Source organism: Pyricularia grisea (assembly GCF_004355905.1).
Source record: "Pyricularia grisea strain NI907 chromosome Unknown Pyricularia_grisea_NI907_Scaffold_4, whole genome shotgun sequence".
Lineage (NCBI taxonomy): Eukaryota > Fungi > Ascomycota > Sordariomycetes > Magnaporthales > Pyriculariaceae > Pyricularia > Pyricularia grisea.
The window spans coordinates 2,827,325-2,840,254 of record NW_022156718.1 but is presented as its reverse complement, the minus strand read 5'-3'; the positions used below and the strand labels follow the sequence as shown (position 1 = coordinate 2,840,254).

Here is a 12,930-nt window from a genome sequence, read left to right as displayed (position 1 = left end):
GAGCTGGATTTCGGATCCTCCGAACGGATCGGCAGACGTTTACTATTTGTTAACGCGACGCGTCCCACCTACCTACCTTACCTATCTACATTCGTACCTACTGCGGCCTAAGTGAGCGGGATGTTGTCGTGAGTCGTGACCGAACCACTGGAGCAACTCGAACCTTGAACTTTCAGTGTCGGCGACGTTGAGGCAGATTACAGTCTTTCTTTCTTTTTCTGCATAAATCAAGCGCCTTGCGATTCCACATTTTGCTTTCGTCATGTCCAACGTAGAACATCCAGCCAATGTTTTTGACACACCTGATTTTTGGAGGTCGCCTAAGCGTCTCAAGTTGGTTGCCTCCCCGGATGACGATGAGATTGGCTCATTTCATCTCGATTTGAATGAAGATTGTAAGTAGGATTTTTTTTTTTTTTTTTTTTTTTTTTTTTTTTTTTTTTTTTTTTTTTTTTACTCGAGGATTTTCAGATAGAAAAATAGAAAAAGAAAAAAAAAAGATCAATTCTGACATGGTCATAGATCACCCACCGTCACTGAGTCTGCTGCTACCAGATGATGGGATCTTCAAGCTGCCTGCTTCTCTTGGCTCCCTGGCTCCGCAACCCATACTTCCACAGCCAGAGAGTACATCAGACCCTGAAGAGCAATCAGATATAAGATCTGAAGATATTTGGCTTCCTCTGTCTCATGAACTCAAGGATGAACCACAGCTGCGAACTTGGGAGACTTTTTACTCTGGCGACGCCAAACCAGAATCGTCGCGAAATCCCGTCTTCATCTCAGAGGCTGGCCCAGCAGTATACGATCAACTACTTTCTACTGGTGCCATTTCTTCCTCGGCTGGCCTGGGCGAAGATCATACGGCTCTAGACCCTTCCCATTTGCTCAGTTGTCTCGTGTCCCTTGCACTTGGCCGCGGCTCCTTACTCTTCTCATGGGACCCTCAAAAGAGGGAATTCCGACAGGACCTGAAAGATGTCAGACTATCAGGCTACTCGATCGAAGCACTTGGAGGTGTGACTTCAGTCTGTATGGAGTGTGGGAATAACACGCGCTTCCTCCGCAACTTTATCGAGAAATCCTACGCATCACACGCATCACCCTGCAGAGTGGCTCTGGCGAACTTCCTGGATAGACTTCTGTGTGCGGTTCAATCCAGGTTGGAAGCCAGAGCTCACTCTTTCAGGTCGTTGATCCAAATGCAGGCGGGCGTCTACCCCTTGAGGTCCACCACTCAGTATTTTAGGAGGCTCATCTCCAAAGTCTCCAGATCTACCACTGACGAGAAGCTTCTTTCCCTGTTATTCGAAGCGGCTCATACAGCCGAGTACGGTGACGAGTTCCTGCGCATCATCACCAGAGATATACTTCAAGCCGTGTCAAGGCCTTGGCTCGAGTTTGCCGAGGAGTGGGTTGGCCTGAGACCCGAGACCGGCATTCCCATTTCCAAGGATGGGCGTGGGAAGGGATTTGTTACTGTCGAAACGCAGGTTTATGGGGAGAACACGGAACATGAACTAGAAGATGCCGATTACTTCTTAAAGGAGGATAATGTTCCATCATTCTTCCCAGATGATGTAGCCAAACTGCTGTTCGAGACGGGCAAGAATCTTAGGTTCATTTGGTCGTACCACAATGACCACCCACTCTCTCGCCCACAGACTGTTGGCGAGAGTCAAGCGCCAGGGCTCGACTGGATGTTTGGATGGGAAGATATCACCCGCCTGGAATTAGACGTCCTTGCTTACGAACAGAGGCTGTCGGATACCGTCAATCAGATCAAGTCATTGAGCCATGAACAACAACCTTGTACAGACATTGATACTTCCTTACGAAGCATCTCTACAACAGGCCTAGAGCTCGACTGTTTTGGCAAACCCGAAGAAGTTATTGAGCAGCGGATCCTGGCATCGATTTCTCAACTCGACGGGCCAGCGGTCTTGCCGCCCGTAGTCAGCGGTCACACATTGTATGCGTTGGAGTCCTTGTTCTCTGGCAGCTTTGATGGTGGCCCAATGTCCGTTGGGCAGCTCGCACCTCACTGGTCCCTGATTCCAAGACTATCATTTGGGCCGGTGATTCAGGCTCAAGCCAGGATTATTAACACAGAATGCATGCGGCTACTTTTTGATGCCCACAAGCTTCGAGATCATCTCGACGCTCAGTTTGAGTTTCATCTTTTTGGCAGTGGCTTGTTCTGCAGCCGGCTATCCCATGCCCTTTTCGACCCAGAATTAGATACCGCAGAACGAAAGAGAGGCGTTGCATTAAGCGGTGGGACGATGGGCTTGCGTTTAATGGGCCGAGACACTTGGCCGCCGGCTAGCTCAGAACTACGTTTGGCACTCATGGGAGTCATCAAGGAAAGTCGCGATGCGCCTGGTCTGCACGATCTCGATCCCCTCCCTGGAGATATGAGCTTTTCGATCCGGGAGCTGTCCAACGAAGAGATGGAGAAGTGTATGGATCCCAACTCACTCGAGGCACTTGATTTCCTTCGTCTTACGTACAAACCGCCCGCACCGCTCGTGCCCATAATTACTCACACCGCTCTCGACCGGTATGATCGGATATTCAGACTCCTGCTTCGCGTGCTGCGCATGCTCTTCGTTTCGAACCAGCTGTTCCGTGGCCAGGCAGGGGAGCCATCCAGCGACCCAGTAGAGCATCGCTTCCGGTTCGAGGCGCGTCACTTTGTCTCCAGCATTGCTGCTCACTTCTTCGGGGAAGGGATCACAGGCCCATGGCGTCGCTTTGATGAATGGCTTGGTCACGTTGAAGTTTGCGTGTGTGCCGGTGGAAGCGATGCCGACGCCCACAAAATGCCCGGCGGCGATGTAGACGTGCTCGGGCCTGAGCAGCTACGGAAGCGTCACGAGGAGCTTCTCGGCGAGATCATGTCGGCTCTGCTGCTCCGTAAACACCAAGAGCCCGTTTTGAAGCTACTCAACGACATATTTACTCTGATACTACGATTCGCCGGGGGTGGCGGGCGGTCCTCCAGTGGACAGGAGGCCGGGAGGCATTTAGACAAGACATCAGTTTATTGGGAATTTCGACGCAAGGTAGAGGTCTTCTTGACAGTCTGCAAGGGCCTTGCCGAGAAATCTGGAGATGCAAAGTCCAAGGCGGGCTCCATTGCCCAGTTGGTGCTGGCTCTAGATATGTCTGGCTTTTACTCGAAGAATAGTTGAACTTAATACGACACTATTGATCGCTGTGCGTTTATTTTTTTTAGACTACTTGTCAAGAAAGTGAATTCTTACAAGTTACCAGCCACTGTTGGGACCAACACAAAATGAATACAGACGGAAGATTTTACTTGCCTTTTTCACCTGTCTATTCAACAACCTGTCTACCTAGGTAGCTATATATCTGCTCAGCTGCCTACTTACATACCCCCCTACCTATACTCGGTGTGGGACGCGTACTTCGTGGTGGAAACACGACTCCTAACTACTAGAATTAACCACTTGATAAAGTGTCTTTTTTTTTATTTTGTCATATACTTTGTGACAGAGATTCTAGCGCTAGCGACTGGACTTATCCGGTCCACGAAGCGTGGGAACTAGTCATACGAATGAGGCTATACTCGTCACGTAACATTCACTCGTGATATTTGTAAGTTTACCATATAACAGTATCATCAGATATTTTACCTCTCCTAGTTCATCCGCTAGAGTTGCGATTGGTTTATACATAGAAGCAACAGCTGACCCCATGACAGCGCGTGAAATACCACCCAAGGCTACAAGGGAGACATCAAGTCTGGAATAGTCGTACGAGAGGGTTTCTTCCGGAGTATATGCACACACCGAAAGCCCAAAAAAGCAAATAACTAATGTTTCATCCTACACAAAACACTAAACCATCTATATTGATTTTTTGGCATCTCAAGCATGGCAGTTGAAACCCCTGTCTGTCTTTTGTGTGTCCAACCAATTACGACAGTTTTTTCTGGTATGATCTCGGGTTGTGGTGGTGATTTTACGACGTCCGTGATGTGTGCGTGACGACGGATGGGTGAACATACGAAGTAATCACACCCAGTCCTTGGCACAAAGTACAAACATTGGCATGCAGCCATCAATCCCGTCACATACCCGGAAGGGCAAAGCCCCGTACCTTTTCTTTACAAAGCATATCTCAACCAAAGGCCACCCCTCACCCAAGAAAAAAAGAAGAAGAAAAAATAGTACCGAGTCGGGGTCATTGTTCTACCGTTCGCCGTTCTAACCTACTGCATGCAAGATGGTGCGGAAGAATCGATCCAACCCAATAGTTATTAGTGGGACTATTCTACCCTAGAGTCTTTTTTTTTTTTTTTTTTTCGTGTAAAGTGGCAACGATGTGCCTTTGATTTACGGGATGGCGACACATTACATGTTGGAAAAGTACGGGTTGTGCACCGGGACTGGCCACAGGTAACCAAGTATACACGTCCGGTGCATTCTGTCTCGGGGAAAAGGCGATATACCGGCCAATAGTTCCTGGAGCACACTCGGCGCTTGCGTAATCCGAGGCATTTTTTATATGTACTCTTGAGAGTTGACTACATCGAAGGGGCAACAAATGAGCTTCTGTTACATTGCAAGACAATTTTAAATTTTTCAAGTATGCTTTATTACAATTTTTCATCCACCACTTTCCGTTGTTGTGGTTTGCTCTGAACTGTGTTTACTTGCTAATTTGTACACATGGATAGACTATGACGAAACGCTTCTTTTACTATGTCATTGTTCCTTACATTCTTCCAGAAAGGTCCCATATGATCTGACTTTGGGTTTCTGATGACATTTGAGTCGACTACGGTACATCCCTACACATGCTACATGACCATGACGAAGTTGTAGTCACCGACTCAGAATATGCATGTACTTGGACAAGGTACAATTGTACCACCGATGCGCAGAGTGGACAAGATCTTTCCATATGAGAGATGTCCTGGAAGTTCTGTGTCGATCGAACAAGACCACAAAGAGTACCTTTCCCAGATAGAGGGGGTGTGACTGCAATAAACCAATATTCGGGGGTCGTTTTAACACGAATTTGGCTTCCAGTTCGGCAATCCTGTCCCTCTTATCGCATCAAAAGAGACAAGCTAGCCTGCATGAAAGAATAGCTATGGGATGCCAGGAGTCAAAGTATCAAGGCAGTCCCTGATAGTCCAATCACAGTAGCAAACGGTGTCCATAGTTTATTTATCTCATCAAACTTGCTCACAGACGGGCGATCATCTCAACAAACCGTGGGTAAATTCCACGACCAGGAGGATACTACGTACAATTCCGTTGATTTTTTTTTCTCCATGTGCGGGATATATGATCAACCAAAGCAGAACCCGGCGCATATCTCGGGCAAAAACAGGCTGCACTGTACATTCCCAGGCAATTCTAGATTCCCTCAGCCCCCTCACTCCCCTGAATAAGTCAAGTCGCGAATAAAACAAAAGAAAACAAAATACAAAACCACACTAAACTGTACGCAGAACAAGTAGAAACTTGAGCCCCCGAGAGATTTGACAGACGCATTGATTTGGCAGCAAGAGTGGAGATCAGGTACTTGGCGAGAGCGGTCTGGTGACCTGCCAAAAACAAAGATAAAAACATGATAAATAAATAAGCAGATTTTGCTGGGATGAGCGAGCCAGGATACACCACGAAAATATTTCATTCCAAATCTTATTAGAAAAAAAAAAAAAAAAAAAAACTTACGTGATAGTACGTTTGAAGGTTTCTGCCATATGTGCGGGATATGAAAAAAAAGAAAAAGAAAAAAAGAGGAGAATAAACTGAAAAGCAGACACCGTCTTCCCGCAAGCGCGAACTACTCGCTGTTTACTAACCAGTTATATGCGCAAGGATCCTTTTTGCTTCTCACTATCCCTCAGTGTCCTGTACACATGTATGTAATTATAAGTCCATTATTACTTCTAATTCTATATTATTGCCTCCCTCGAGGACCCTTCTAAGTATATTCGATGGGGATAAGCGATCTGCAAGGGGAAACGATGTGTCGGTATGGTTGGTATAACTGGACAGTTTAACCGACTCGACAAAGTGAATAGAAAACTTCGTATACCAAAACCACATGACAACCCATACACTTGTTGTATAGGAATTTGTTTCTTGCCTGCCTCGTGTTTTCAAACACCGACCGGGTCGGCCATCCCCGAGGGCAAAATAAAAAAACAGATCAAATAATAATAAAAAATTAACAATGCTACGACAGTGACCCGACGGATAAAACGCACCGGTTGCTCTTGTGACCAAGAAAATAAAGACACGATGATCATGCATTACCTCTCATTTCCCAGGCAATGCAACGCTGGATTAGCACTAAATTTTCCCATTTTTTTCTCTCTCTTTTTTTTTTTTTTTGCCGGTCATGTTATATTGAACTTCACGATGTACTATAGTAAACTCAACGTAAACGGTCTTGTGCAGGGAATACCAGTTTTCAAAGGGGGTTGGATAGAAAAGGGGGTCGGGTAGAAGAGCTTTTCCATGCCACGAATAGACTACTGGCAAGGGATGCTTGTAAGTTGCCAGCACAGCGGGTGTTTGGATGCAAAAAAAAAAAAAAAAAGTATCCACACCCCAAAGACGGGCACAGCGTTTCCCTCAAAAGGTAAATTTCTTTTTTCCCCCCTCGCATTCGGTCGCAAAAGTACCATACCATACCATACAGCAGGCAGGTAGTACTGCCTGGTTAAACTTGGATGCTACGTACCGTACCACGTAGCACCCACAATGTGTTGACCCCCATGCCATCCGGTAACCGACCCAGCAATGCAATCTACAAGTGGGGAAGCAAAAGAAGAAAGTGGAACCATCATGGTCGCAAAACATGAAAGGTATTTCGATGCGGTGGGCAGGGCACTGCGGACCCGCCAAGCCCCTCTCCGACTCGTGCGACAAAAAAATCTGTTATGGTACGTGGGGGGACCGTTGCCCACGTTAGCAGAAGCAGCGTTATCCAAGGCAGACTTTTTTTTAAACGGTCATGTTTCTTTTCTTGCGCCGCACTGTGAGGGTTGACCTTGCAGAAAGAGGCTGGTCAGGGGTGGAAGTAGGGACGAAAGGGCAAAAAGGAACAACAAATTTGAAAGGACTTCTCTCCGTGTCATGCAAATGAAGAAGCGAAAGACAAATTCCCTGATTTGTTGTTGAAGTTGTTATTTACGTGGTATCCAAGTCTTGGCAAGATTGAGCGGGCAAATTATTATTATTATTTAAAAAAAAAAAAAAAGAGATCGACCGACCCGTGATCTACGTGGAATGTTCACGTCTCACAAAGGACAAAAAAAAAAAAGGTTTTCGGTAGATGCCACTGATGGGCGGGACGACAAAAAGGCTGGCATGGCAAGGTGGGCTGCTCTACAGGCTGCAGTAAGCTTTAAAGCTCGTCGTCTGGTCTCCCGCTGCTACTAAGTCGGCTTCGGGAGCCACAAAAGTCCAGCCTTATGGGGTGGTTCGGGGTACCGCGTGGGACCGTCGAAAGCCTCAAAGCTGAAGGTGGAACGAACGGGTGTGTGGGCTTCTTCCACAGAACTGGATTGGAATGAATGGCATCTGATTTTCAAGCATTGAGATCCCGCAGCCCCAGGCCCTTACCTCTGCAGGTGATCGATTCGACGTTTAAAAAAGCACATGCGGATTTTGGTCTCACCCTACCCATGAACCTTTCCCACGACAGAAGAAATCCACTCCAACAATTGTTTTGGGCTGAGATGAAGGGAGTATAATCGCTAAAAAGTGGCAACCAAACCAGTTGACAGCGGAGACTAAACTCTGCCAATGCCTAAGAATACCTACGGAGGATATTTAACTCCACGGCGAGCTGGAGACAAGAAGCACTATACTAGCGTAGCCTCGCAAGGACATACCATAGTACAGTACACTAATACAACCGAACCACCAAACCAGTTTGACAGCCATGCGGAATATACAAAACAGCTTTGCACAGACCACAAGCCGGTTAACCGTTGCCTAGCTATAAAGGGATTTATTCTTTCTTTAGTCATGATAGCGTTTAAGAGGTTACTTGGCCAACTCGTGCCTCACCAAAACGGTACGACGATCAGTCCCCCAACGAAGACATTATTTCGTAGACCGAGGGCCGTTTTCTGTGGTGTATGTAGTATTGCCAAGACTTTCCTCACCAAGCATCGTCGTAAAGCATCCTAATTCCAATTGCATTCAAAGATAGAGGCCGCGCGGCTGTTCTATTGCCAAGAAATAAATGACACGGTAGGAAACTGCCGGAAGTAGCTGAGAGGGAATCAGAGCGTAGCGAAAACATGGAACAGCTAAGTCCTTTTTTCTTCTTGTTTTTTTTCTCTTTCTTTTTCTTGCTTCCTATTTTTCGGGCTGATCGTCTTCACCCCCTTCCCCCTCGTTGATTGCACATTTTGCACTAGTGACTTCTCCTGTGTCGCAGCAGAGCACCGAGGCATCAGCCAGGGGTAGACCCCGGCCGGGAAGAGGGGTGGTTCATGACTCGCGGACGGGCGGACAAAGACTCCGATCAGAGTCCTCCGCTGGTAACCAGGAACAAGAACCGGACGGCAGTCGGGCGAATCGTGTTATGGGATGCGCACCGTTATTATTTGCTCGTCCTGCAACGTATCAGCATCAGCATCAGCTTTGTCTCAGGGACAACCTCGTCCATGACGCGTGACGCAAATTTTTTTTTCTTCGGCAATCCAAATCCATCCTCTGCGACGTTATCTCGGCATCTTTCATCCGGGAAGCATTATTTGCCGAAAAGCTGTGCAGAAAAGCGTTGGTGCCTGGGCGATTGTGGATTGAATTTTTCAACATCGCAAGAGACATGGCAATCTAAATTGGCATTTCATTTACTGATGCAAACAAAACCCCTTGACTATGAGGATCGTAGAATCCACCACATGACGATTGTGCCATGCGCATCAGCCGCTGGGTGAGTGGGAAAGGCTCCACTTGGGTAGAACAAACAACGGCGCGCAGAGCAGCAAGCAACTTCATTATGGAGATGGAGCTCTTTTGACGAGCGGGAGTTGGGGTCACTGTGAGGAGGAGCCTAGAGGAGCTCGCGCAAAGAGAGAAGCAAAAGAGGGCGCGGGGTTCTGATCCACCGCATCAAGGCTTACCTCAACTCCCGAGGTACCTCGTGGCAGTACAGGCAGTATTTTGCTTGGGTGACGCGAAAAAGCGCGCTGGGCAAGCCGTGTCGACGTTACCAGAGCTCGGAACGATCGCTAGACGGAAACCCACCTTGTGCGACGTGAAGGATTGAGTGGGCCGTTCCCACCGTTTCCGCTCGTTAATTCCGTAGTACTATTAGTAAAGGCACACCAACACAAGTACTGTACCGGTAAGATCACCGACATCTGTGCGTGCTGGCAGGTCCCTGCCTTGCAGTACAACGTCGGGTTGCCAGATTCTTGCAGGGCATAAGCCCCTATGGTTCGTCGTTTATCATTTTCTTTCAACAGTAATAATCTTAGAATATCTACGGCAATTCGGCTTACCCAAAAAAGGACCTGCCAGACCTTACTCGGTACATATTGGTTTGAAAACAAAACCTCGTTCATTACTTTTAATAAAAAACTGTTTTATGTATTTTAAACCCCCCCCCCCCCTGCTGGCGTTAGTTGGGCGGCTGGAATCGGTAGCTGGCTCGATACCCAATAACTTGCACATCGGTACCGAGTATTCCGTATGTGTATACTCTCGCCCCCAAAGTTCGGCTCAAGGGAACGGTAATGGCAAAATAATATTTTTCTTTTCTTTTTTCTTTCTCCCCGGTACGGTACCTGGACATGTCGTAAGATACGGTAACAAGGGTGGCTAAATCTAAGGGGTCAAAAATTGAAATAACCTGACCTAATTAGGAAAGAATAGCCATCCATAGCTGATTGGTCCCGTGAAATCCCGCTTGAATTTTCTTCCAAGATCCGGTGCCCGCCCTCCCCACTTTGTTGACGTCCTGACATCTCATCCCACGCAGGATTTATACATACATCTGATTATTGTGATAAACCGATTGAGAAAAGCGCCAGAGTTTCGTAAGAAAAATAAAATAAAATAAGTGAAAACTTAGACCAGCCAGTTGTTATACTGTGCTGTCAAGATTTTCAAGGCCTCCCGTCACCGCCATTTCGTAAGCAGTCCTTATGACTGTATCAAGTCTCATGTTACCGCTGGCGCAAAATACTACTTAACATATCAATTGGTTATCGTACTGTAAAGAAGCCTAGTGGTTGCACTTCCTGGGTGCCTCTAGCGAGCGCTAGGTTTTTTTTTTTTTTTTTCATTTTTTTTTTCATACCCTTGCTCGGATGAAGCTCGGGCATGAGTGTGCGTATTACCTGATGCTGATCGATGTTCCTATGAACCGAGGAGTCATCTTGATGGTCATGCCATTCGACCATCCATTCGTCCAACAAGCCTGCTGTCGGCCTAGTGTCGGCTGTTTTGTTATAGACTGTCATCTTGGCGCACTTGGCCCTGGTCAACACCAACCAAGTGCACGTTTAAAAAAAAAAAAAACCTCTTAGCGCTAATGATTTCCGTCTTTGGTCAGCACAGCTGGGTGTCTGCCCTTTGATGTGTTATTGTTTCTTTACATCATACAATCAAGCATGTCCATGTTTCTGTCGCTTTTTGACCAATATGAAGCAGATTTACTCTTGCGAGGGAAAAAAAAAAAAAAAATTCCGTGGTTGCATTGATGATATCAATATCATGGCCAATTCCTCGATCAGCTGCAAAAAGAACCTTGGCACAAGTTCATGGACCAACCAGGAATGACAGATGGGCATCTCTGGCGCCCCACCCTCCCGGGCAGAACTCCGTGTGACAAGGAACCAATTGCATTCAATCTGCGGCCATACCGAGAAAAACATACGCAGCTCGCGCATCACCATTGGAATGTTTTCATTTTATTTTCTTTCTTGTTCCTTTCGTCTATCTATTACTCAATGCCACACGAAACTTATGACTGACCAACGTGCAAGGGAACCATCACCACCTGGGTAGTCGGAAACCATTACTGACGAGATATCACACTGCAACAAGCCCAACACATCATTTGATGCAAGCATTTGAGTCGGGTTTTCCAAATCTAAGCTATGTGGGTAAAGTAGGTACATCATACCTTATCCAAGTAATTAAGGTACTCTATGGGCAAGGGAGGTACATAAGGTAGGTAGGTAGCTTAGCAATCCGAGAGCTGAAAACAGCAACACGGACCAACGTCGCGTTTCTCTAATTAATCCATGCACGTTCAATTTCCTAGCATCTGGCGGCGTTTTACGTTGCAGGATAGATCCTGGGATGGATGAAAAGGGTCCTGGATTCTCCGCTCCTTTGTTTCTGGGAAACGAGCTAACCTCCTTTGGGCACGGTCTACTTGCCATTCAAACAGCTCCCTGTCCTGGACAATCACAGTTCACTTTGCCAGCGGCAATGCTCTGGGACAATAAACTCAAGCAGGGATTGGCGCTGCTGACTTCCGAGTGAGCGAGTAAGTTCGGGCTTGCCTGACCTCACCATGTCGCACATGATACGGCAAGCGCATCAATCAAGCAGTCACTCACTCAATCAAAAGGGGCCAGAACCGTCGAGGGAAATAAATGAAGAAAAAAAAAAAGAATTCTTGGACTCGCTGGAATGAAATAAAAAGATCGGGTGATTTCTGGCCGACGGGTCAATTTCAGGAGAGCACATAAAAATAGATTTGTTCAGTAATAGAAATCGATGCATAGAGACCTCCCTCTTGGCAACAGCACATGACACGCACGTTTTGACAAAGGTTAAAGCGAGGCCAAGGAGGTATTCGGAGCTTTAATAGAGACTGGTAAATATCGGATAACTGGCAGGAGCGCCAGAGCCTCTTTACAGATACATCTGTCAAAATGCCATCTGAAGTCCACATAGTGTTTTTGCAGCCAACATATAAAACGAGGCCTATATACTTTTATATGTATGTGTCCAGTAAATCAAGACCAAGGCAGCATCTATCCCGTCCCCAAAGTAATTGGACCAGTCTAGTCCCCTTGCCTGGTGGATTGCTGTACTACCCACGAGGAACGTCCCGTCAAGCCGTGTACGCACTACCACTCCTAGCACAACGGATGTGGATTCGTCCATGAGAACCCCTCCCAGAGCCTCCAACAAGAGGATCCAGTTTTTAACCGATGCGCCAGTGGACTTCAGTGTGGAATCGGCTTAAGAGCCGTGCCTGTATCGAGACATTGAAGATCCGAAAACATGAAGAAACATTTTGCTGGCCCAGGTACCCAGGCCTTTGAGGAGAATTCAGATGAAGGACGTACAAGCATGTCTGGTCATGATCTTTTCAGTCGTCGAAAGCTTTTACTTAGCAGGCGGAACCATGTACAGTATTTCCCGGGAACAAGGACCTTACAGCAGGAAGCCCGGAATGATCGGTAATGTCTATTCAGTACTTTACAAGGCATACACTCCACTCAAGACTTGATCGACCGAGGTTTTACCACTTGCAGAAACAAATCGTTTGTCCAACCACACCCGTTCCGCGTACTACAGTAAAATTGTCCACAAGGTCTTTTTCCCGCTGTTCATCCTGCTCGAAAATCAGTTTCATATATGACCTGTGGGTGGTCATGAGTACTATGGTATTTTTTTTCTTTCTTTTTTTCCAGTGCCATCTGAACCATGCTATTCGACAGGCTTGCACTGTACGTAGTAGCCCCTCAATGCAAAACGTGGCATGTAGTGGAGAAGCTACCACTAGGGACCGCAGATGGAGAAAATTTGCCTGCCGGGATACCGTTCTCTTCAGGGACGGTGTGTTTGACGTATAGATTATACTTAATTTCTAAAGCCCAGGAACGTGGGTGTAGGTGTTTATTATACCAAAATATTATCCATTTAAAGGTATCGTTAAGCGCCCTTTTCT

At 46.8% G+C, this 12,930-nt stretch overlaps 4 protein-coding genes across 4 annotated transcripts; 2 read left to right on the top strand and 2 right to left on the bottom strand.

Moving 5' to 3' along the window:
• Positions 1 to 262: 262 nt before the first annotated feature.
• PgNI_07550 (uncharacterized protein) lies at positions 263 to 3,197 on the top strand (the record flags this gene model as incomplete). The annotated part of the gene is made up of 2 exons (XM_031127560.1): positions 263 to 395; positions 523 to 3,197. 2 exons carry the CDS (start codon positions 263 to 265, stop codon positions 3,195 to 3,197), a joined length of 2,808 nt encoding a protein of 935 aa, XP_030981490.1.
• Positions 3,198 to 7,419: 4,222 nt separating this feature from the next.
• Positions 7,420 to 7,981, top strand: PgNI_07549 (uncharacterized protein). The gene is made up of 2 exons (XM_031127559.1): positions 7,420 to 7,533; positions 7,606 to 7,981. The coding sequence occupies exons 1-2, from the start codon at positions 7,469 to 7,471 to the stop codon at positions 7,748 to 7,750; spliced, it is 210 nt and encodes a 69-aa protein (XP_030981526.1). The 5' UTR covers positions 7,420 to 7,468; the 3' UTR covers positions 7,751 to 7,981.
• A 2,241-nt stretch (positions 7,982 to 10,222) lies between these two features.
• On the bottom strand, positions 10,223 to 10,480 carry PgNI_07548 (uncharacterized protein; the record flags this gene model as incomplete). The annotated part of the gene is made up of 2 exons (XM_031127558.1): positions 10,223 to 10,278; positions 10,318 to 10,480. 2 exons carry the CDS (start codon positions 10,478 to 10,480, stop codon positions 10,223 to 10,225), a joined length of 219 nt encoding a protein of 72 aa, XP_030981527.1.
• A 952-nt stretch (positions 10,481 to 11,432) lies between these two features.
• On the bottom strand, positions 11,433 to 11,543 carry PgNI_07547 (uncharacterized protein; the record flags this gene model as incomplete). Its single annotated transcript, XM_031127557.1, has 1 exon — positions 11,433 to 11,543. The coding sequence occupies one exon, from the start codon at positions 11,541 to 11,543 to the stop codon at positions 11,433 to 11,435; it is 111 nt and encodes a 36-aa protein (XP_030981522.1).
• Positions 11,544 to 12,930: the final 1,387 nt, after the last annotated feature.